The sequence below is a fragment of the Marmota monax genome, unplaced genomic scaffold (genome assembly GCF_021218885.2).
Source record: "Marmota monax isolate L192 unplaced genomic scaffold, Marmota_monax_Labrador192_F-V1.1 WCK01_AAM20220418_F8-fsc00135, whole genome shotgun sequence".
Classification (NCBI taxonomy): Eukaryota; Metazoa; Chordata; class Mammalia; order Rodentia; family Sciuridae; genus Marmota; species Marmota monax.
In genome coordinates, this window is record NW_026694339.1 from 1,128,521 (window position 1) to 1,152,125 (window position 23,605).

A 23,605-nucleotide genomic window follows, 5' to 3' on the forward strand; every position below is an offset into this window, starting at 1 on the left:
ACCCTAAGTACATGTATGAAAACACGAATGATGTGACTCTATTTTGTGTAGAACCAGAGATATGAAAAATTGTACACTGTATGTGAAATATGAATTGTAATGCATTCTGCTGTCATAATAAATTAAAATAAAAAATTATAAAGAAGAAAAGATTAAGAGAGATTTTTTTTAAAAAAATCTTATAGGTTGAAGTTGGGCGTGGTGGCATGTGCCTATAATCCCACTATTCAGGAAGCTAAGGCAGGAAGATTGCAAGTTTGAGGTTAGCCTGAACAGCTTGGTGAGACCCTGTCTCAAAATAAAATTAAAAGGGCTGATGATATGGATCAGTGCTAGAGCTCTTGCCTAACATGTGCAAGGCCCTGTATTTAGTACCAAGAACAAGAGGGAAAAACAAAAGTCCAGGATGATGTGGGGCAATAGTCCAAATAGAGTATGTAAATCTTTAGACAAGACACTGTTTGGTAATTACAGAAAATTTAAACTGTTTGATTTGGGTTTAGAGAATGATTACTAATGATCCCACTCAAAGAACAGACAACCCAAACCCACACGGAAAGCTTTAGAGATGTAGTCAGGTATTCAGCAGACAGAGTTCAACATGTTACGTGTTTTTTTAACTCACTGAACAAATATTTACTGAATACATGTTACATGCTAGTTCCTGTGTTAGGTGCTGTGGATGCATAAATGAAATAAAATAAAATAAATTAAAAAAAGAGTTTCTGCCACTCTTTTATAGTACAGTGAAGAGAAACACCAAGGAAATAGGAAATTATAATAATGTTGTAAGTACTGCAAAAGAGGTAATTTATAAGGTACTTCAGGAGGACAGAAGTAGGCTACCTAACCCAGTCTTGAAAAATTAGGAAGAAATTTTAGAGGAAATGAGATGTACGTTGAAGACTAAATTCAGAATAAGATTGATCTACCAAGAATGCTTGGAGGAAAAGGGAAGATTGTTTTTGGCATTTACAAAAGACATGAAGTGATAGAGGAATGGGCCATTGTGAAGACTGAAGGTGAAACAGTCAAGATGCAACTTGACTGTTAAGGAAAGAGATGAGGAGAGAGGCAGCTTGCGCAAGAGAAGCAATTGCTGGATGCATCACAATATTGGATCTCAAATTATACTACAGAGCTCCAGTACCAAGAACTGTATAATATTGGCACCAAAACAGACTTTAAGACCGATGGAACAGAAGATAGAGAGACAAATCCACATAGATGGAGTCATCTAACATTCAACAAAGGTACCAAAAACATACTCTGGAGAAAAACTAGCTTTTTAAACAAATGGTACTGGGAAAACTGGATATCCATAGATAGAAACTTGATCCCTATCTCTCACCCTGAACAAAAGTCAATTCAAAGTGGATCAAAGCCCTAGGAATAAGACCAGAAACTCTGCAATTACTAGAAGAAAACGTAGGCTCAATACTCCAACATAATGGCATAGGCACTGACTTCCTCAACACATATTTTAATAAAAAGCACTGGACCAGAGTAAAAATTCACCTAAATACCTCCAAAGGAATTTACTAAATGAATTAATAACATGTAAGATTGATTTCATTCTCACATAATCAGTCCCTAAGCTTCCAATGTACATTATATTGAAATAATGATTGTTTCATTCTGTCAGAATATTAAAAATCTGACAGACCACTTCTTTTATAGGGCTCTTATAGACACACACACACACACACACACACACAGAACATCACAGAAATTTCATCCTGATATTTAAAGCAAAGGGAATTATTTTAAGTAATAATAATGGGAAAGGACTATTTTTTCTTGAGGTAGGAAACAAGCGATTTGACTTCTGCCAATCACTTTATTAAAGTCTGAAGAACACAATAATTTTGCTGTATAGGATGATATAAGGCATTTTTTTTTTGTATAATTTTATACAGTTTACTTGCTAAAAGGCATGACCATTTTACTTTATTGTCACATTTTTATAGGACTCACAATGTATTATGTTTAGGCATAAATGTATATTAAAGAGTTGAAAAAGGCTTCTATTAAAATACTAAAAGCATAATTATTTAAATATTACATAAAATATCATAATTTGCTTGTTTTCTAAATTTGATATAAACCAATTCTGCTTCTCAAATGAAGCAATTACTTTTTTGGATTATAAGTATTCAATAATTACCATTTTTAAATTTTTGAATATTTACTGCAAAGCAATGTAGTATCAACTATTCTGATTAGAAAATAGATACTTGTAGGAAAAATAGAAGTGACTTTATTTTTAAAAAATAATGCAGATGCATCCTACAATAAAAAGTACATTTAATGATCATGTAATTAGATGGGAGGAATAACTTGGTATGATAAGATGAATGGATCACAGATTTAACTGCCTAAGTTAAAATTTAGCACAGAATTAAGTCCGCCTAGCATGAATCAGTGTATAAATTAGACATTTTTCATTTAATTTCTTTTGGAATAAAGAATATATATAAATAGTTTACTAATTTCCTTTGATAGTACTTCTTCAGAAATAGATGTCACCGGATTATATTATGTAGCTCAGTGGTACAATTTATATAACTGAAAAATTTTAAATGTGAAAATATATTGTATTTTGATGGTTTCTTTAGAATATTTATTTTAGGTGATTATAGAAATCTTATTTGGCTCACTAACACATACTGTATTAATTAAAATAAAAGTAACAGAAAATAAAAAGATTAAATTTATTATTAAAAGTAATTTATATTCCATTAAAAATATAAATGCTTCATTTACTATGCAGACTCAATAATCACCTCTGTGATATTGGAAAACTAATTTTCATAAATTTCCAAAATAAAGTTGATGTTTATTTGACAACAGGTGCTTTACAAAAATGTTTGCAGATTGAATTAGAATTATAACTATTACTTCATAATATTATAGAAAATATTTTTCTTAGGGAGCACTAAACTTTATTTAAAAATAAAGAACAGAAATAAGCTTAATAAGTGCTTGCTCTGATGATATAACAGAACGCTACTGACCAAACTTTTCTAGCCATTTGAACCTCTTCTGATAGAATCACATTTTAACTATCTAGGACAGATTAAAATAGATTCTATTTTATAAAAAACTTTCTGTATGTGGTCTATGAAAAGCCATTTTAATATCCAAATGCCTTCATTTAAATAACCTTGGTATTTCCTTTCCCAAGTTAAGTCTGTTATTCACTTGGGCCTCTATGTTGGTTGTAAAAACTAGTCTTTAACCCTCCATGCACATTCTTGAAAATTATTTTAGATTTTTCTTTTTTCCAGAGTATTAACAGTAAGGCTTTAAACCTCTTTTTGTCCATCACTTCAAAAATGTTTGATAATATTTTGACTCCAAAGGAAAAGCATTTTCAAATACGATATAAGGCAGTAACTAATTTATTTCCTTTAGTAGCCATTTTTCACTAGACTTTAGCAATTGTAGAAAATGTTAATTAAGTCTGGATAGAAAATCTTTATTAAAAAAACCCTAAATGTTTTCTAGTATAGTCTTCAATTTATTCTCTTTAAATTTATTTAAAAAATTTAAAGAATTTGAAACTATTTTTAAAAACATTTTTATGTTAAAATGAAAATATTTTCTGAGAAACTCATTCTAAGAAACATTTTCATTATACAAAATATTAAGATGTTTTTAGAACTGATGAATTCTGATTAGTGTCAGATACTAATTGGAAATATTCAATATTTGACAACTATGGTATATAATAGAACAAATTTTAGAAAGCATACATATTTTAAAAATGACTTTATGGTTTTTAAACATATGGCAAAGCTAACATTATACGTAAAACTTAGAGTGCCTGCAAGTGTTTACCAAATATTTTTTTGCAAAGAATTTTGTGAAATAGAGAAGTAATACTATTAAATATTAGAAAAATGACAGAGAAGGAGAGGGAAAGACAGGGGTGGAGAGAGAAACCTCCCTTGTGTTACAGGCATAGTTGAAGTCTTGTGTCACAAATAAAAGGCCCCTCCCTAGCATATGGAGTAGTTGCCATGTCCTCCCAGGGATGGTTTGTAGCTATGTTCACCTCAGGCTCATCAAGAAGAGGTAAACTGTCAAGTATAATTTCAGTCATAGGGTGGTTTGGTTGAGACAGATTAGTGGTATGTAATCATGATACATAGTTTATCCCAGCACCAAACTGCCGCTTGGGAAATCTTGAACTCAAATGAACACAGACTCAGTCATTATTAGTGTCAAAAAGGTATACAGAGACAAAATTTGGTTGGCAGCACCAAAGATGAACCAAGGCGAAAAAGTGACCAATTGCATGTTCAAAATTGAAATCGAGAGGCATACATCAGTTTGGAAATGCTTTAAATAACCAGCAAAGTCATACATTATTAATTGTTTACTGATTAATACTTAAAAGGTTTCTCTGAAGTAATGTATTTTTAGGGTGGTAATAATTATATGTATTTTCTTATTTCAAAATATTCATTCTCAAGATGATGCCTTTTATATATAATCGGGCAACAAAAACTTAAAAGTTTACATAATTTTTGTATCCTTCCTTTCACTGGATATTCTGAGAAGTGACTTTTTAAAAAGGACAACTTAGTTTTGTAGAAATATTTGAAGTGCAATGCTAATGCAGTTTGATGACTTTCTTGGAAAGAAATTGGAATATAACAAAAGATTGAACTTCAAATGTGGAAGAACTCAATCTAACCAACTTTCCAAATATTTTATAAACACTGGAAAATATATATTTATAAATTGTAAAATACATCATTCTATCAGTAAACACAAACTTTGGTGTCTTTAAATCAGACTCCCCCCCCAACCAAATATCCACAAAAAAGAATGTCCTCAAGTGTCAATGCCTGAAGTGATACGCTCTGACAAATCTAACAGCTCTTTCTGTGTCATTCCTAATGCACTTGTCACTCAGTATTATCCATCCTCATTAATGACAATGGGAAAGTTTATCTTGGGAACACGTTTTAAATCATCTACTCTTTACAATGGGACCATGAAATCTCTTACAAAACATGAGGCGGGAACTACTCTGACAACAAAACCCCTTCCTGGCAGCTTTATTCTTAATTCCTGTTCAAGGAGTAATCTGTTTATTATAAAATCATACAGAACAATATATTAAACAGAATTTGAAACAAGAATAGCTAGTGTGATTTTCAAGCTTACAAGTATTTTTACAACATTTTTATTAGGCTGAAAACACTAAGTTGAGTCCTTTTTGTGTGGTATTTCATGCAATCTTTTCTAGTCTATATTATAAACCCCCTCTGAAAAGGGGGGTTGTATTACCTAATTTTAAGACAGTTTTCAAATGCCAAAGTCACTAATAAGTACTTAATTAAAGTATAATATTTTGCATTAATTTAAATAAAAGCTATTTTGAGTAAAAGTGTTCTCATGTTAAAATTTCCTATCTAAATGATAAACATTCCAACTTAAGCTTCCTATGGCTTAAAAGTAATCTTACCAGCACTAACTTACTTATAAGACTATATCTATATTTTAACCTTCAATATGATCTTGTTCCCTTGCCTAAGAAATTTTTATAATTAAAAAAATACAAAATGAAAATAAGCAAGACTTCTTGATCCATAAATGTCTGCTGAAACCTTCTGCTTTGACAATTCTAGACACTGGATGGTGTGGCTTTGTGCATTCCTACTGATAAAAATCAATACTTAGAAATATGTCCTCATACCTCAATATTCTGTCATTAAAGTTTAATGCTACATTTTTGTTTTACTTACATAGTAAAATTATCTTTAATTATTTTAAGAGATATTTGATATTTCAAAAATATCACATTTACATTGACTTTTATCATTTTTAATCATATGAAGTTATCTGTGTATTTAAACATGCTACAAATAAAAACATTGAATTTTAATATTTAAATTGTATAAAAATGTAATTCATAAAGCATTTTTTACTTCAGGATTCAAAACTATTACTTTAGTATATCTAATTAATGCTCTACTTTACAAAAGCGAAAAAAGATTCCTTTAAAGGATGTTTTTAAAATTATATGGGCTTCATGCTTAAGTTCTAAGTAAGACATATAATAAACATCATAGTTAATTTTTAATGTTTTATAAAAGAAATATAAATCTAAGGATGATAAAGAAGATATACATAATAATTAAAATTGTTCCTCATATATTAAGTACAGTAAGGGTACAGAGAAAATAGCAATTTTCATGTGGCTTCAGAAAGCAAAATTAGTACTAATGGATGAGAGGCTGCTTTAGCATCTGAAAGAATCTGGTAGAGAATGAAATGGGGTGCCTCTAAGAAAGTGAGTTCCACGTGATTACAGAGAAGCTGGATGAGAAAATATGTGCACATAATAAGAAGTTAGCTTTGAAGCACATTAATCTCCCTTCCAATTTTAACCTTTTATGAAATTTAACTATTTTCTCAAAGAGACATTAATGCAACCTAAGAAAAATTTAAGTGTTTTCTCAAAGAGAATGTATTAATTTTTAAGTGCAAATTACACACCAAATGATTGTGTGCATCCATTATTTTTCAAATAAAGCTTAATTTAAAACTATAAATCATATCACTCAATTGACAATTAGCAAATTTTATTTAAAGTATGTAGCCTTCTAAAGTAAGTCTTCTTTATAGCAAATTTTCTCTGTAAATATTTTTGGTTTTACAGGCCATAAATTTTCAATTTAGCAATAGTAGTGTAAAAGTATTCAGAGACAAAACAAATAGGCCTATTTGTATTTCAATACTTCATGATCTAATGCAACAGGGTCATAACTGGTTTTATTCTGCCCTTTCCACACTTAATTTTACATGGACCAATACATAAGAACCGTTTGAATAAATGGGAGTAGATGGGGATGCTATAATGATTGAATGCTAAAGCAAAGTACTTTTGGTACTATGAAGAGTAGATCATGGTTTTAAAATATTTTTATCAGTATTCTTTCTGTTTTTTGACTAAGCTAACAAGTCAATAGGTTACGTGAAGGAAATGCAGTTATAAATTATTTTCTACAAAATTTTCTTTTGATTATAACTGTTCCTAATTAAATTTATTTCTGGATTTCTCAGGAGAATATTCTTAAGAAGTCAAACTAAAGAACTAGATTGGAACTTGTCAGCTTTATGTTCACTAAGAGGCCAATGGATGATTCTTTAGTAAGGATAGTCCTAGATTCTCTTATGATGGAAAAGGTATTACTTTGCTGTTAAAATACATTTAAACCAAAATGTCCAAAATGTTACAAATTCCATTTTATACTTCATCCATCTCTCTCTCTCTCTCTCTCTCTCTCTCTCTCTCTATATATATATATATATATATATATATATATATAATATTTTTGTTAAAGCCAGGAACACATATAGGCAATGAAATAACTAACTATATTTGCTACTGAATACTAGGAATAGTAACACAAGAAATAATAATAGTCAACAGGGATTAGAAAGTATTGGTACTTCAAATGAGGGAATTAGGATTTATGCTCTAGAGGACTTTTAGAAACTTAATCTAAATTTTAGTTCACGGGGCTGGGGATGTGGCTCAAGCGGGAGCGCGCTCGCCTGGCATGCGTGCGGCCCGGGTTCGATCTTCAGCACCACATACAAAACAAAGATGTTGTGTCTGCCGATAACTAAAAAATAAATATTAAATAAATAAATAAATAAATTTTAGTTCACATCAGGAATCAGATTTGAAACTCTTTATTGACATTTATAAATTTGAAAATTTATTATTAGATCTTTTAAGATGAAGCATTCAAAATAAATCTCAATGTAATAACATGGCAATAATGAAAAAATGATTCAGACCCCATATCACATACTGTTAACTAGAACTTTCTTTCTCATTGATTAATTGCTATTTTAAAAAATATTTTTATTTGTAGATGGACAAAATACTTTTACTTTATTTATTTGTTTTTATGTGGTGCTGAGGATTGAACCTAGTGGCCTCACACGTGGGAGGCAAGTACTCCACTGCTGAACTATGACCTTGCTCATGATTATCTGATATTTTTGAGGAGTACAGTTTTACTTCATATTTCAGCTATAACACTTTATATTATTAGCTGATAATTGCTGAAAGTCATTTTACTTATGAAAAACCTTAAAAGTATATTTGAGCATCTATGGAAAACTATATTAAACTATATTAGCATTATTAGACTATTCCATATATAGTCTGAAGGTTTTTTTTTTTTTTGGTTTTGGGGATTGAACCCAGGGCCAATTAACCACGGAGCTACACCCTCAGCCTCTTTTATTTTTATTTTGAGACAGGGTCTCACTTCGTTGCTTAGGGCATTGCTAAGTTGTTGAAGTTGGTCTTGAACTTGGTGATCTTCCTGCCTCAGCCTCCTGAGTTGCTGGGATCACAGGCATGCGTCACCATGCTCAGCTGATGGTAAGACTTTTATGGTCACACTGTCTAGAATGTTTTGACCAGTGTCAAGAAGGCATTCGTTTATTCATTCATCCATTCATTCAATATTTGCTGAGTATATACATGATCAGGCATTGAAGTTGGAAAGGGATGTGATGATGAATAAAACAGGCCTAAGTTCATAGCACTTTTGCCTTTAAAAGAATGATATTTTTCCAAAATGTTGGTACTGTATAAAAGAGATTTCAGAAATGCATGCTGTTTTCCCTCTACTTAAGTACAGCAGCAAAAATAAACAAAACAAGTAGAGTAGATATTCAAGAACTAAATGACAAGCAGAGAAGAGCAGTCCTGGATCAGGGTTCATTCTATTTCATAACCAGCTTTAGTACTTCTATAGACCAGCCAGTCCCACAGGTTTTTAAAGGATAATGTTCATTTGAATCTTAGTTGAAATCCAATGTTAACTTACTTTTATTTAACCTAGAAGATTTTGTTTGGCATTCACTAGAAATTTAATTTTATTGTTATTTTTGATAGTATGCAGTGACCACCAGACCCCCCAAATTAAGGGTGTGTGGTTGTTGTGTGTCTGAATGTCTAAATGCAAAGGGAAGAATCTAAAAGTGCTAGATAAATTTATTTCATTAGTATACTTTTACAATTTGATTTTTTTTTTTGATGGTGCTGGGGATTGAACCTTGAGCCCCATACATGCTAGCAAGTGCTTTACTGTTAAGCTATATCTCCAGTTTCTACAATTTGATTTTTTGAAACTAAAAATGACTTCCACATCATAAATATATGTATTATATGCAAAAATCGAAGTATTAATATTATTATAAAAGAAAAATATTTCCATTATTATATTTAGTTTTATTTAAAAATTTAATTTATTGAAAAATCAGGCTACTGAATTCATTTAGTACAGACCATTACTAATATTTTTACCTGAACCATTTTAACTCGTTAGAGTACTGGAGGGGCTGTGAAAGATAATTAAAATAAACCACTACGTAGTTTGATTTCTTTTTAATACTTTTCTCTGACAAGGTTTGAAAATCAGTACAGAAAAAATGGACTATATAAGTTAGCTATTTTGAAATATGATAGTTTAATGGTAAATAGTTGAACATATACCACTGTGCTGTTTTTTGCTCTACGTGGACATGATCCATATATTTAAACAAATAAACAAATATGTATATACTTAATATATATAAGCAGTTTTCCCTTAAAAGCTGTAATTATATGTTTCAATAATTTTCTATAATTATGTCAAGAATGTGGCGCTAATGCATGTGGTTTTGCTTAACATTTTAGTAATTTACTTATAAAAATATTAATAAATTAGTATTGTGTTAGCCTTTTCCTTTGCTTACTGAATAGAAGATAAGTTGACCCATTTATTTATAAGCTCAATAAGGGCAATTCATTTCATGCTATAGCAGTGACCCTTCACAAAGATCTTGTAAATGAGTAGCCTATTACAATATGTACAAGTGACCTTTAAATTGCACCAAGGGGCTTTTTGTTACAAGCTTTTTCAAAGCTACACCATAGCTACAGTATAAGTTAGGAAAATATTTCTTAGGTTATTGAGCAGAAATGGTAGAAATATTAACAATAAAAATGTATATCAAAATGTACAAGTGAAAAGTTTGAGACATTTAAATCCATACTATAATAATACCTTTAAAAATAACTCTTGGTCACGAACTATTTTTTTAATCATAGGAGAGAATTAAATATTTTAAATATTCATAAACAGTTCTTAATCAAAGACTTAAGAAATTTGATCAAATAAAACATTGCTGGGGCTGGGGATATAGCTCAGTTGGTAGAATGGTTGCCTTGCATGCACAAGGCCCTGGGTTTTATCCCCAGCACAAAAAAAAAAAAAAAAAAAAAAAAAAAAAAAAAAGGCAAACAAACAAAATAAAATAGAACATTGCTTATAGTGACCTTTGGAAACAGTTATATCAAAATTAATACCAGCTTTATTTCATAATAAATATTTTTAATTTTAGTAAAAGATACTTCTCCCCTTTACTAAATTATTATATATTTTGAAGTTTTATTCCTTGGACACATTCTATACCTAAAACAAGATATACCCAAATATGTTCAAATATTATTTATATCAAGCAGTGGTATTTAAATAATTTTCCAATAAAGTACTGGATCAGATATTTCAACTGCTTTACTAAGAAATTTATGAATGAGTGCAATATATTTTTGATGATCTTACAAAACATTGAAACCAAATACTCAATTTCATTAAACCTTCATATTGGTTATCTTATTTCTGGAAAGCTCATGCCAAAATGATTTAATTTGATTCTCTACAACAATTGTGGGTTGATTTGACAGCACCTGACAAAACAGTTCAGTGAACTTCAGTATCTAGATATGAAGGACCTGAACTGGTTACTTTACTAAAAGGCCACCATGGCATGAAGTTGTGAATTTTAATTTCTAATTAAATAAGAGAACTGCTTTACTAGTTTTGGGGCTAAATACATTTCCATTATACCCTACTTTCTCTGTTCCCCAATCTTATCTTTTAAAAACTAAAAATTTAAGTTTAATATCATGTTGCCTTAATGAGGAACACAATTTCTTCATATTACTAAGTTGTTGGAAATGTCTGCAATAGTATTAATCAATAAAAGAGGAAAATACTTTGCAATCATAGGATTTATTGTTTAATTTTTCTTAAAGATAGTACTCAGAGAACTTCCAACAAATAAAATATTTGCAAAGGAAAACAACAGCTTTTGATAAGAATGAATAAAACCTTCATTACAGCTATTATGATAAAAAGTAAAAAGTTCGGAATTTGAAAAATTAAACTTAGCAGACCTTTATTAACTTAGAAGTTGCATATATCTTAATTATCTTACAGGATAATTTTTGATGTTTCAGAGATATAAAATAATCTAGAAATATGTAAAATATAACATAAAACATGTTAGCTAATTATGAACAAATTAACATTTGCAAAGGAAGTTGAACACAGAACTTGAGGGAATAATATAATACGTTGTAAGTTAATTTGGCTTACTTTTGAATTATTTCAAAATAGTTGGCTGAAACAAGTGAACCACATTTTTTTGTTTTCGTACAGAGTAGCTGGCTTTTGTTGGATTTAAAATCCAATCAAAGGCAATGGCTTTGCATCTTTTTGGCAAAATAAATTTTCCATAATAATCTACCTGAAATAGGTGAAAGGAAAGAACAATATTGCTACCCTAATATAATCATATATATGAGTAGGTTTATATATAAAACAGCATCATGTTATATCAGGAATAAGCTATGATTAACCTAAACTTCATAATTTCATAAGTGCTTGTTATGCCAGAAGGATGAATGCTAACATACATAATATCCCATGTCTATATATATTACATATACATATATATAACGTACACCTATTTCTGAGATTTTTAAAAATCCATTTCTTGCTTGAAAATTCTTTAGGACAGAGGCTTTCTGGCTTATATACTGAAACTATTACAATGGTTAAATATTACATTGATGACATGAAGTGCACTGAAGATATACAATGTTTGTACCATTGGGGCATGGTGGACAGTTAAAAGCACAGGCTTTAGAATAAAACAAATTTGGATTTAGGTGTCACTTTTGTTAGTTATTGGTTCTCTGACTTTGGGTAAATTAAGTTGCTTAGTCTCTCTGAACTGTAGGTTTCCTTACTTGTAAAATGTAGATAATAATGGTATCTGGTAAGTTGTGAGATCTATTAAATAATACCTATAAAACAGTTGCATTATTCCTAGGACCCTGTTAAACACTTAATGAAACTATTTTTTATTAATTATAATTATCAGAATTCCTGAACACATTTTAACATTCTACTGTAACCCTGCACACTGAGTCAGAAGATCTATATTTAATTCTGGTAACCATAGATGAACAACTTTGGGAAGCTTAAGTAATTCCTCATATTTCTTTACTAAAATGTGTATAATAGTTACCTGCAAGGGTTTCTATGAGGATAAAATAATAATTAAATATGGTAATGAATGTGAAAGCATACAATACAATGCTCTGAACAAATGAAATACATGTTTTTAAGAAACTTATTACAAAGTTAATTTAAAAAAAGTAATTTATCAAATATTTATGGAATACCTATTACAAATGTTCAGGATTTAGTTGCAGACAACACAGCTAAATGTCCCTAATTTTTGTGGAGTTAATATTTTACTGATGAGGTTGAGGAAATAAATGAAGTGAAACAATTATAGCAATATGTAAATGTTACACCAAGAATTAAAACAGGGTATGTGATTGTAACTTAATACTTCAGATGGGTAAATTGTCTCTAAAGAAGAGAATGAGATAGTTAACCTACAATCAAATACACAGAAGGCCTGGAAAGGATTAAAGCAAACATTTGCTGTGCAAAGATGCTTAGGCAATGACTAAACTGGGAATGTTTTGGATAAAAAAGTATCCTTAAAGTTACATATACCACAAAGTTCAAAGATACCTTATTAAGCATTAGTATGCAGGTATGTTGAAGGATATACTAACAGAATATATGTTCTTATCTACTAGGAACTCAACATTACGTTTAGGTGAGGAAATGGGACAGCTCTGATTTGCCATCATTTTGTTTTCTTTTTCTATCTTCCTTAGACACATAAATGACACACTGTGAAAGGAACTGCTTGAGAGTATCATATAAACTGGTAAACTCTGCTTCAGTAGTTCTACAAATGCTTTAAGAAAACCCTTAAAGTACTGCCATGTAATTTTCCCAAGCCAAACCACAGAGCATATACATAAACATTCATGACTTCAAAATTTAGGAAAGAGGAGAAATTTTTTTGTCTCTGCATCTTTAGATAATACTGAGTTTATATCATCCTGGTTTCAAAGTTTTGATAACTGCACTGAAGGTACCATAATATCTTTCTGAGAAATGCGTGAACTAAAGACAATTAACAGGATTAAAAATATTTGATTTCTGCTTTGTGCAATTGTCTTGTTGTTCAAACATATTATGTTTTCCTTAAATTTCCCTAGTAAAATGTACTTATGAATTAATATAATAAATAGTGCAAGGTATAACATTAGATCTTAAGTTCAATTTATAAAATGAAGACTTTTATATAAAGTTGTTTATAGTCAAGATATTTTAATAATATTTCTCAAAGAAATACAATTCATTTCATGTAATTAATTGCAAGTTTAACACATTAGGTGTTGGTGACTATACAGAAGATTTTATAATAGGCAAACATGAATTGAATCTTCCTTGCCAAATGAAGCAATGATGTTATGCCAGCTGAACATCATTTGAAATGAACACAAAAGCAAACAGGCCTTGTGCTGCCCGAGGGAAAGTCAGCAAGATGGCAGTTTCAATCATTCGGAATAATACTAAAGCAGCCTTAGGCTTTTCTCAGAATGGAAACATGTCACTATTACTGCACTATTTCAACAAATCAGAATGCAGAGAGAAGAACACTTATGCAATCACATTCTGGAAGGGCACTTTACTCAACATTTAAGTGGAAAACAATTATAAAGAAATTTCAGAAAAATTGTCAGTGAACATAAATGACTCAGGGAAAAATGTTTTTTTTTTCTTTCAATAGGCTTAATAGATTTTTAAAAAGCTCACCACTTAGAAACAATTTCCTTTTACAGTCTCCTTAAGGAACTGTTAATGTAAAGATAAACTTAGATGAAATGGTAAGTGAAAAGTTTAGTACTCAGGCTGCCAGTAAGAAATACTCATTATTCACCAATAAAATACTATTACTCTGGAAGGTTTGATCAAAAGGAGTAAGTTTTCACAACATTTATATAGGAAGTTAAAAAATACTTCAAATATTTTGGGAAATTACCTAATCAGTATACTTTTAGCATATGTCTAGTCATGTAGCCATCTTTGGTCAATCATCAAAAAATCAAAGGCAAATTGGCATGACTCAACTCTAACTTTAATACCGCATGATTGTGTCGTGTAAGCTTGTTTTGTGTGAGAGTTGCTGTGGTTTTAGCAGAGAGATTAACAACCGGACCTAAGCTGGCCTCCAAACCTTGCCCTGCTGATGCCTCAAGCTCTTTGAAGTCTGACCATCATACCTGGCAAAACAACAGTGGGAACTAGGATGGTGTCAGATCTAATCAAATTGTTCGCTGCAGCATAGCTAACTATGGGGTTCACTAATTGGCCCAATTGCGGATTATACCTTTTGCTACAGACTCAAGACAATAATTTAGTTAAATGATGTTTTTTTTTTCCTTATCTCTTCTAATTAAGATTCCAAAGTGGGAAGAAATAGGATTAGACAGTCTCAAAACTGTGTTCCCCTTAAGGTGGTATGCACTTTTGATAGGTTCACTATGGAATGTAAAATATATAGGATACTGCTATATGTCTCTCTCAGGAATTAAAGTATGAATGGGCATAGTAATATAATAAATATTAAAATGTGAACAGATAGGAAATTACACTTGATTGTTGAAGAATGTTCATTTATGTTTCACAAAAATGTATAGATGCCTATTATGTTGAACTTTGATTTTTTACATTTATTTTTGGCTAACTGGAATAAAAACTAACTTAAAAAGAAACCAATATTTCTGATGGGCATCATTATCAGACAAAGTATATTAGACTATATGGCCCACGATGGTCCTACTTATAATAAGGCTTCTAAGTCTGACATTTAGTTTTCCATTATTATACTTAGTGACATAACTGTGAATTGACAAGCAAATTAACTCTTCCTCTCCCCATCTCTAGATATACTAAACATATATTCACCCTCTTACTTCTCATTTAAAAATTGGAAAGACTATTGAAAATAAATGTAGAGAAGAAAGTAAACCTAAGACTAAAGTATTAAGCAACAACTCAATTTGCTAAGCATTTTCATTGTGTTTAGTAGTTTACAAGAATTTATACTTTTCCAAAATGTAAAAATTTCAAATAATTCTGTAGTCATATCAAGTTATGTGATAGCATCAAAGAAAAGCTAATTCATACCAGTGTCACCCATGATTCTGGTCTTAATACTTAAGAAAAAAATTCCTGGTGATTGGAATGGTACTGAGATCTGTATTCTGAATTAAGTACAAAGTATCATAAGGCCACCCTGAAAAAACTTGGTACACTTTGACATTTTCTGCTCTCAATATTCATCTAGTCTACAAGATCCACATAGGCATTATTTATGATACTTACTACTTCTGGGACAATTCAAGACTGAATATTGTTAATCCATATACTGGAAGTTTTTAGTAAATGATATATATCTTGTACTTTTTGGCATATCCCAGTGATCGTACTCTGACTTGAACTTAAAAACACTGATTCTTACAGCTGAAAAACTTTCCCGTAAGTAGAAACCCTCTTTGTAATAAACTTACAGATGTTGCAACTAATAATACATTATCATTCACATTAGAAAATTATATTTATAGAATGTAGAAGCTCAAAACACATCAAAATAACAAAATAATATTAAATGCAAGTGAAAATTCTGCTTTTATATAATCAAATAGCAGCCATATTTCAAATTCTACCAAATCTTACTTGTTTATGTATTACAACTATATCATAATTATAATGTAAGAAAAAATTAGCTTATGATAATCACATTAAAGAAGCAAAATAATCACAGAAACTAAAATAATGCAAGTTTAAGCCATTAATTTCACCTCAGAAATGAAACTATATATCAAGTAGTAACCGTGAAGGCAGTATGCATGGGTCACTTAACCAGTGGCGCTTATATAATATTTACAGCTGCATTATTTGGTTAAAATCCCTATTTATAATTTCTCTACAGTGTGTATATTTCAACAAAGATTGTACACCTGCTTGTAAATGATCCTATTCTTAGTTCTTTGGTGAATACTTACCTAGAATACATACTAGGATTTTAGTGTTATTAGTATAGATATGATTATGCTATGGTTTTTATAGATGGTGCTAATTTACACAGTTTTATAGTTATAGGTGTCAGTAATAATTTATTGTGGTTAGATAAATGTTTCCACTTTTCTGGATAATACCAATACATACTCCAAGAAGGAAAAAATATTCTTTTGACTTCTCCAAATCACTCAAATAAATTAGAGACTATTAAAGTTGTTTTATCTGCTAAAAGACCTAGTAGTTGTTAGTAAAAAATATTAATCAGTTTTCATACATAAAAAGGGCAATGACTAAATAAAAAAGTACCCTAAAAATATGGATAAGGGTGTTGGCCTGTTTCTTTTGTTCTGTATCTCAAACTATGTTCCTTTTTGAGACCATGTAAAGAAGAATTAATTTCAATATGTAACAAATCTGCCAACATGAAATCAGAAAAGCTATTTTTACTTTACCTGCCAAAGCACCACCTTTTGCTTCTGAAAGAAGACTCAGATATAATGTCTGGTATATTATAGTCTCAGATTTTACAAACTAGTATGAAATTATGTTTTTAAAGCATCAGGCTATTGAAAAAAATGGATTTGTTGTATATACTAAAACATTGGCACACGATTGATGATTTTTCTCCTAATAAAGGAATCCTTGAACTAATTACTTCCAGGTAATGTCTACTTTTGTTTCTAGTTTCTATAATATATCCCTAAAGACTTGCTATCTGTTTGGGTATGCATTTTATAATGCATAATGCTATACTGAAAGCACTTAATTTTAGATAAACTACATGCTTTTATTCTGTTTGAATTACACCTACATGTACTTAAGTTTGTTAGATTCTTTATATTTTTCTAATAACCAAATTTAATATTATAGCATAAGTAAATAAGTTATTTAGAATGGGTTTCACCTATATTTCTATTAAGAAAACCCAAAATTCTTTTCTGATTAGGTTATAAGCCAAAAGGCAAAGGATCTGATCAATTGTTTTGAATATTCACTTCTTAAAAAACAATGTTTTATAATATTGCTTCCAAAGCACAGGGTGACCAATTATAATGGCTCTCTGAATTTAGTAAAGTGAGAAGAAGAAAAAAGAAAATAGGAATGTAAACTTGTGTGGTTAATAAAAGATCTCTCAACAGCTCTAATGGTAAAGTGCAGTCTCTATTAGAACCTAGTTATTCAAAGAAGAGGTTCCACTTGACATTATGTAAGTCCATCATTTCTCTTCCTTCCCAACTCTCCAAAAAAAAAAAAAAAAAAAAAAAAGAAAGAGGAAGAGAGATTATAAATATGATTCATATACTGTACTACTTTAATCTTTGAGCACAATAATTGTTTTCATTGGGGAATCACCTTGCTTAATTTTGATAATAATAGAAATGATACCTAGATTTGGTTGACAGAATTTTGATTTTGGGGAAAAGGGTGCAATTTACATCTTTCATTTAAAATATAAACTCCACTTAAAATAAAATGATAAGCCTGCTTTCCTTGGAACAACAAGCTATAAATTTATACCTCTAAAGTTTTAAGCAATATAATGGTAAATTACTCAGTATTCTACTAGAAAAGCTGAAACAATGTTTGAACAATTACAGTGTTGGGTTCCATTTCAATGGTTTCTTTTGAGAACTAAAGCAAATTAGCTCAAGAATCACTATTTCTACACTCTCACTCTTTTGGCTTTAAGTGGCTTTTGAAGGGAGTGTCCCCAGATGAGAAACTTCTAACACTCCTGCAGAGATGACCTGCTTGAAGAACTGGCTGCCTGATTAACTATTAACTGCTCTCAATAGGATTAGATAATTAAGGACATTGATGACCATTAATTAGGGGGAGGGCACATTAATTTGTCACTGGATAGGGCCTTTACAATGATTTATAGGTTAGTGCTACTTGCAAATGGAAAGGGAAAAAGAAAAAGAGAGAGAACCATTAAGTTACCTTATCAAGTGGCCAGCTTAAAGAGGGCAGAGGGTCAAAAAAGGGCCAAAGTGGTCACTTAAGGGTGAAGTCCCAAACACCAAAGCAGTGCCAAGCCACATTGACCATCATTTGGTGATGAAGTTAAAAATATGCTAATTTATTGGTGGCAATTCTCTCTTTTTATGGTTTCAAGCAGTTAAGACAAGTGGCCTGCTTAAGAGCTTTTCATTTGAAAAGAGATTAAACAAAATGGTTTGTCAAGGCTGCTAGGCTGTTTTATGTCTTTGTTAAAAAAAAAAAAATTGCACTATACTGATAACTATCACATCACCCAAAAGCCATCTCTCTCTGAACATTTACTTCGTTAATAAAAACATCAACTCTAATTGCTTAATAGTTCTATGTTCATTTGCTCTTTAGCAAGATTAAGTTGAAATAAATCTTTTGTGCTACTGCTTTCTGTCATCATTGCTTGCATAAAGGTCACAAAAAAAGTTTTTAAGTGTTGTAGAAAATTTGTTTAAAGCCAGTAGTGTAAATTATACTTTGTTTAATTCAGCATGTAAAGTGAAAGGTAATTTCACTAACAGTAAAGAAAAATGCTTTTAGAATATAGATAAGAATTCTCTTTCTTATCCATACACAATGTGAGTAGTATTCACATTCCACACACAGTAGCACAGCTCATTAACATTTAATTAAATATGCCTTTGAAAGCCTTGGAAATATACATATCATATTTATCACGTAAGTTTGGAGCTTACTTTTGACAGACATGTAAAACAAAATCACTTTTGCTATACTCTAATGATACATCATTAAAATAAAACGATAGTAAACTATTTTGTTACATCAAAATAACTTAATATTTAACATGAAACATATCTTAGAAATTTTATTAAAGTGTAAAAATAATTTTAAAAAAGGAGGAGGATATCATTTACCTCAAGACTGTGAACTAAAATATAAAATTTCTCTTACCTCAATGGTGAATAGCTTCCTTTTTAATTTAAAAGCTAAGTCTTTGACATCTGATTCATCACAAATCAAGTTATTAAGCCGAGGAATTTGCCGAATATGAATCAAACCTTATAGAAAAGAAATTAAAAGAAAAAAAATTTAAAAACTGTCACCAGATGCATAAATTAAAGAGTCTTACAGCAGAATCCTGTAAATTTACACACAAGCATCCTCCCCTTTTAAAACTGGAGCTTACTACCAGGAGCAATGAAGCAAATGGTGTGATTATACTCAAGTAATCAAGCAGAATAAGATAAACAGAAATCCTTGTGCGAGGAAAACTAATTGCACTTTGGTACAGAAGTACAGATGTAAAGAGGGATCTTAATACTTGTCAAAACTACAGCCGGTTTGTGTGTGATTTTCTCTTGTATTTACAGTAAGCAAATATGGCTATCACCTTGCATGCTGCCCACGGCACCACTGAGTGATCTTTATTTTATTAAATGCACCAGTAAGCAGCCAGCAAAACAAGGCTTATGGGTTACTGATAACCAGTGAAGCACTAATAAAAAGTATTTCGTTTTGTACCTCATTAATGACTTGAACAAACCATTGAAGAAAACTACATTTCAGAACATACTCTAGGATCAAACATTAACCCCTATACCATCCCAAGACACTCATTTCTGTGGCATGTTAGACCTTTATGTGACTGTTATAAGCTTTGAAACAGTGCTAGGTAAACCTTGAGCTTTGGGTTCTTGTCAGTAGAAATACTTGCTAATTTTTTCTGACAAGGGTATTGGATGGCTTTTGTGCAGCCTAATGTAGTTTCTGACTAAACTAGGGGTCATTTCCCATAGATGAAGACATGGAAGATTCTTCAGTGCATCTTTCTGCCTGACTCAGTTCATATTTAAAAATCACCATCCCAAGGACAGTGATGCCTGAATTTGGGGGTGGCAGTGAGGCAAATTCCAGATTTAAACAAATAGATAAATATTATTTATTGAACCACTTCTCCAGTACAAGGTTTTATGTGTGTATTTGAATGAATTGTAATGTATTAGTTTTAGCTAGAAAGGGTAAACCTCCAGATGCTTAACCTCATAAACAACCCCTTCAGTAGTAACTGACTAAAATATCTTACTGAATTTTCCAAACTTAAAAACAATTTAAAAGATGTTATTAAGAAAATAGCCTTTAGCTACAAGTTAAAAATATACATAGCAATTTAGTAAAATACACTTATTAGAAATAAGCACACCATACTTTTATTTGCACATTTCTAATTTTAATTTACATGTGCTTGTTTAGTTATTAAAACAGGAAAACTTACAGAATGAATTATTTTATCATCAGATCTTTCTTATTAACAGAAATTTTATTAGTCATCAGAAATACTCATTTAAATACTTTGTGGGGAATAATGTGTCAATTCAGAGATTTCAGTACAAAAAATACAAACTTTCAATGAAATGTTTCAATCAAACTAATATTTTTTATTATAAAATACAATTTCAATAAATTCATAAGCTAATAATACTCATAAATCATAACAAATTAAAACTAGTCAAATCTTAATAGATCTCTTCCTATAATAGTGAAAATTATATATTAAATGCATCATAAATAAGTTTAATCTGGGCATATGCCATATGCATATAAACAAGAGGCAAATTATCTTACAGTAGCTTTTGTTCACACATTACATTTTCCAGCTTTAAAAAATACCTGATTAGGGCTGGGATTGTGACTCAGTGGCAGAGTGCTTGCCTCACATGTAGGAGACACTGGGTTCAATCCTCAGCACCACAAAAAACTAAATAAATAAAATAAAGGTATTGTGTCCATCTATAACTAAATTTTTTTTAAAAAAATGCCTGATTATTAGTTTATGCTTTTTATTACATTTTACAAGGGTGTATGCTGAGTCCTTAAATCACTGTCAATTATATAAACTATCTTATAATTTTTAATACATTTTTGGAGACTCTAGCATGTTGGTTTCAACAAAAAACTGCCACTATCTGACTAAATCAAAATTGTAGATTTTAAATAAACTAGTGAGTCTACATAGTAGAGGTTTCTATGGAAACACAGTAGTTCCACAATAATAATAGCAATACTTTATATATATTTAGAGTATATAAATAAGTAAAAATCTGTTATTCACTACATTTTATATTGATTTGAGACTCAAGACACACACAACTACTAAACTTTAATATTCAATGGTTCTGTATAAAAATCTTTATAAAAAATTCCTCAACTAACCAAATGACTAAAATATAGGGGCTGGGGTGTAGCTCAGTGGAAGAGAGAACACTTAGCATGCACAAAGCCCTGGGTTTAATCCCTAGCTCCAAAAACAAAAAATAAAACAAAAGTTTTAAAAATAGTTTGATGAATTCACCTGTTCTTATACCAAAGTGGTAATACAGCCGGGCATGGTGGTGCACGCCTGTAATCCCAGTGCCTCGGGAGGCTGAGGCAGGAGGATTGCAAGTTCAAATCCAGCCTTAGCAATTTAGCAAGGTCTTAAGTAACTCAGTGAGACAATGAAATACAAAATAGGGCTGGGGATGTGACTCAGTGGTTGAGTGTCCCAGAGTTCAATTCCCAGTACCACTCCCCACCAAAAAAACCCGAAGTGGTAATACAATATTATCTTCTTACATACCGCTAAACTGAGTTGTTACAGTTATTTGAATGCCTGGGACCAGAAGTGTTTCAGATTTTGAAGCATTTCAGATTTTGGACTTTTGGCTCAGGGATACTTCAGCTGTTAATTAGAATTAACATATTTATTTGGAACATGGCTAATTAGTATGAATGATATCATGGCAACTTTAAGCCACTGAAACAATGAAATGTTTATCTAAGAGATGCTTTAGACCTTGGGTTTGACTCCTTTCAAATAGTTTTCATAGTCTCTAGTCTTACTGTGGTTTGATGACAAGTTGCCATGGAAGATTTGCCAATAACAGAAAATATTTAGTAGCTATATTATAAAAGAAAATTCATGCTACTTTATAGTAGATATTCTGACTGAACAGGAGAATTCTTCCAGGTACTCTAGAAGCACCCAGGACATGCTCTTCTCATTAAAAAGGTGCTGCTTACCATGATAATCTTTATATAATGGGTTGGTTTCTCTCTCAGAACCAATAAAAGATTCCAGACCAACCACTGTATCTGACAAGTTTGTAACACGGGAAATAATTGCTTTATTCTGTAAAACAAAGAAATGAAACATTCATTTTATGCTTAAACATGTAAAACTTACACATTGCCACAATGCCAACTCAATGATAAATTGTTGTGGAGACAGAATGTCAACATAGAGAAATAAATTAAAAATTAAAACTACTTTAGGCTAAAAATTGGACCAAAATATGCTCTTAATCGAAAACTCTGACCCAGATAGGTATGCTATTCTAATTTGAAGAACTGAGAGTAAAACATAAATTGATAGAAAACATAAATTACAAATTGTTTATTTGTTTTAAGGGCAGGGGTACTTTTATTCTCATATACTGTTATTTTTCAAATTATTTCACCCAGTGTCCTTTGGAAAATCTGGCAGACAATAGGATTCAGAAACAGTAGATAGCACAGTATAAAGTATTAAGGCAAGAGTCCCCTGTCAGCTGTCAGCTGGGATTAGGTCTCAGTCCTATATAACAGCTGAGGTTCTCTGTGACATATTAGAAATATGGAAGGGTCCAGCTAAGAGGCTGCAACATGGCTAGCTCTGGAGTCTTCTGTTTTCTCTTTCCAGATGCTGTCATTTGGCTCTGGGATAACAATAAAGGCAAAGAAAAGATGGTAGGTGACTAGCATTTAGACCTATAGCCTACTCATTCTTTCCCAATATGACTGCAGATGAAATACTGCTAAACTACACATCTTGAGAAATCTTGCATTTTACAAGATTAAAATAATACATTAATATGTTTCTAAATATAGTACGGATCAGTCAGTAAGCAGTAAACGTTCCTAAAATAACCAGAAATTCATGGCTATACAAATAAAGTCATCAAATACCCAGTAGGATTTTAAAAAAACATTATTTTGTTTAATGGAAATCCAGTATTCCTTCTAGCTCTGTTGGTGTAATAGTTCAGAAAATTGTTATTATGTGCTATATCACCTTAGAAAAATATTTAGTATAAAATCTATATCAAAACATTGCTGTATGTGAAATTCTGTAATTTTGAAATTCCTATTTTATAAATTGGTAATGTCAACCAGTTAGAAATGAGCTTTCAAGAAAAGAATGGGAAATGTAAAACAATCAAGAAAATTTATCAGTTTCATGCTATATCCTCTTTTGGAGAAAAGGTCAAATATAATAAAAGATTTTTATTTTCTGAAAACAC

The 23,605-nt window shown here is 30.7% G+C and overlaps 1 protein-coding gene across 3 annotated transcripts in view; it reads right to left on the minus strand.

The window, feature by feature from the left end:
- Window positions 1-23,605, minus strand: part of Elp4 (elongator acetyltransferase complex subunit 4) — a 257,694-nt gene that overhangs the window by 112,395 nt on the left and 121,694 nt on the right. For all 3 annotated transcript variants that reach the window (XM_046467546.2, XM_058586495.1, XM_058586494.1), the window contains exons 8-9: window positions 22,347-22,455; window positions 19,239-19,345 (exon numbers count right to left, since the gene is read on the minus strand). In XM_046467546.2, the coding sequence (XP_046323502.1) occupies window positions 19,239-19,345; window positions 22,347-22,455 (216 nt within the window). The remainder of the gene's footprint in view (window positions 1-19,238; window positions 19,346-22,346; window positions 22,456-23,605) is intronic.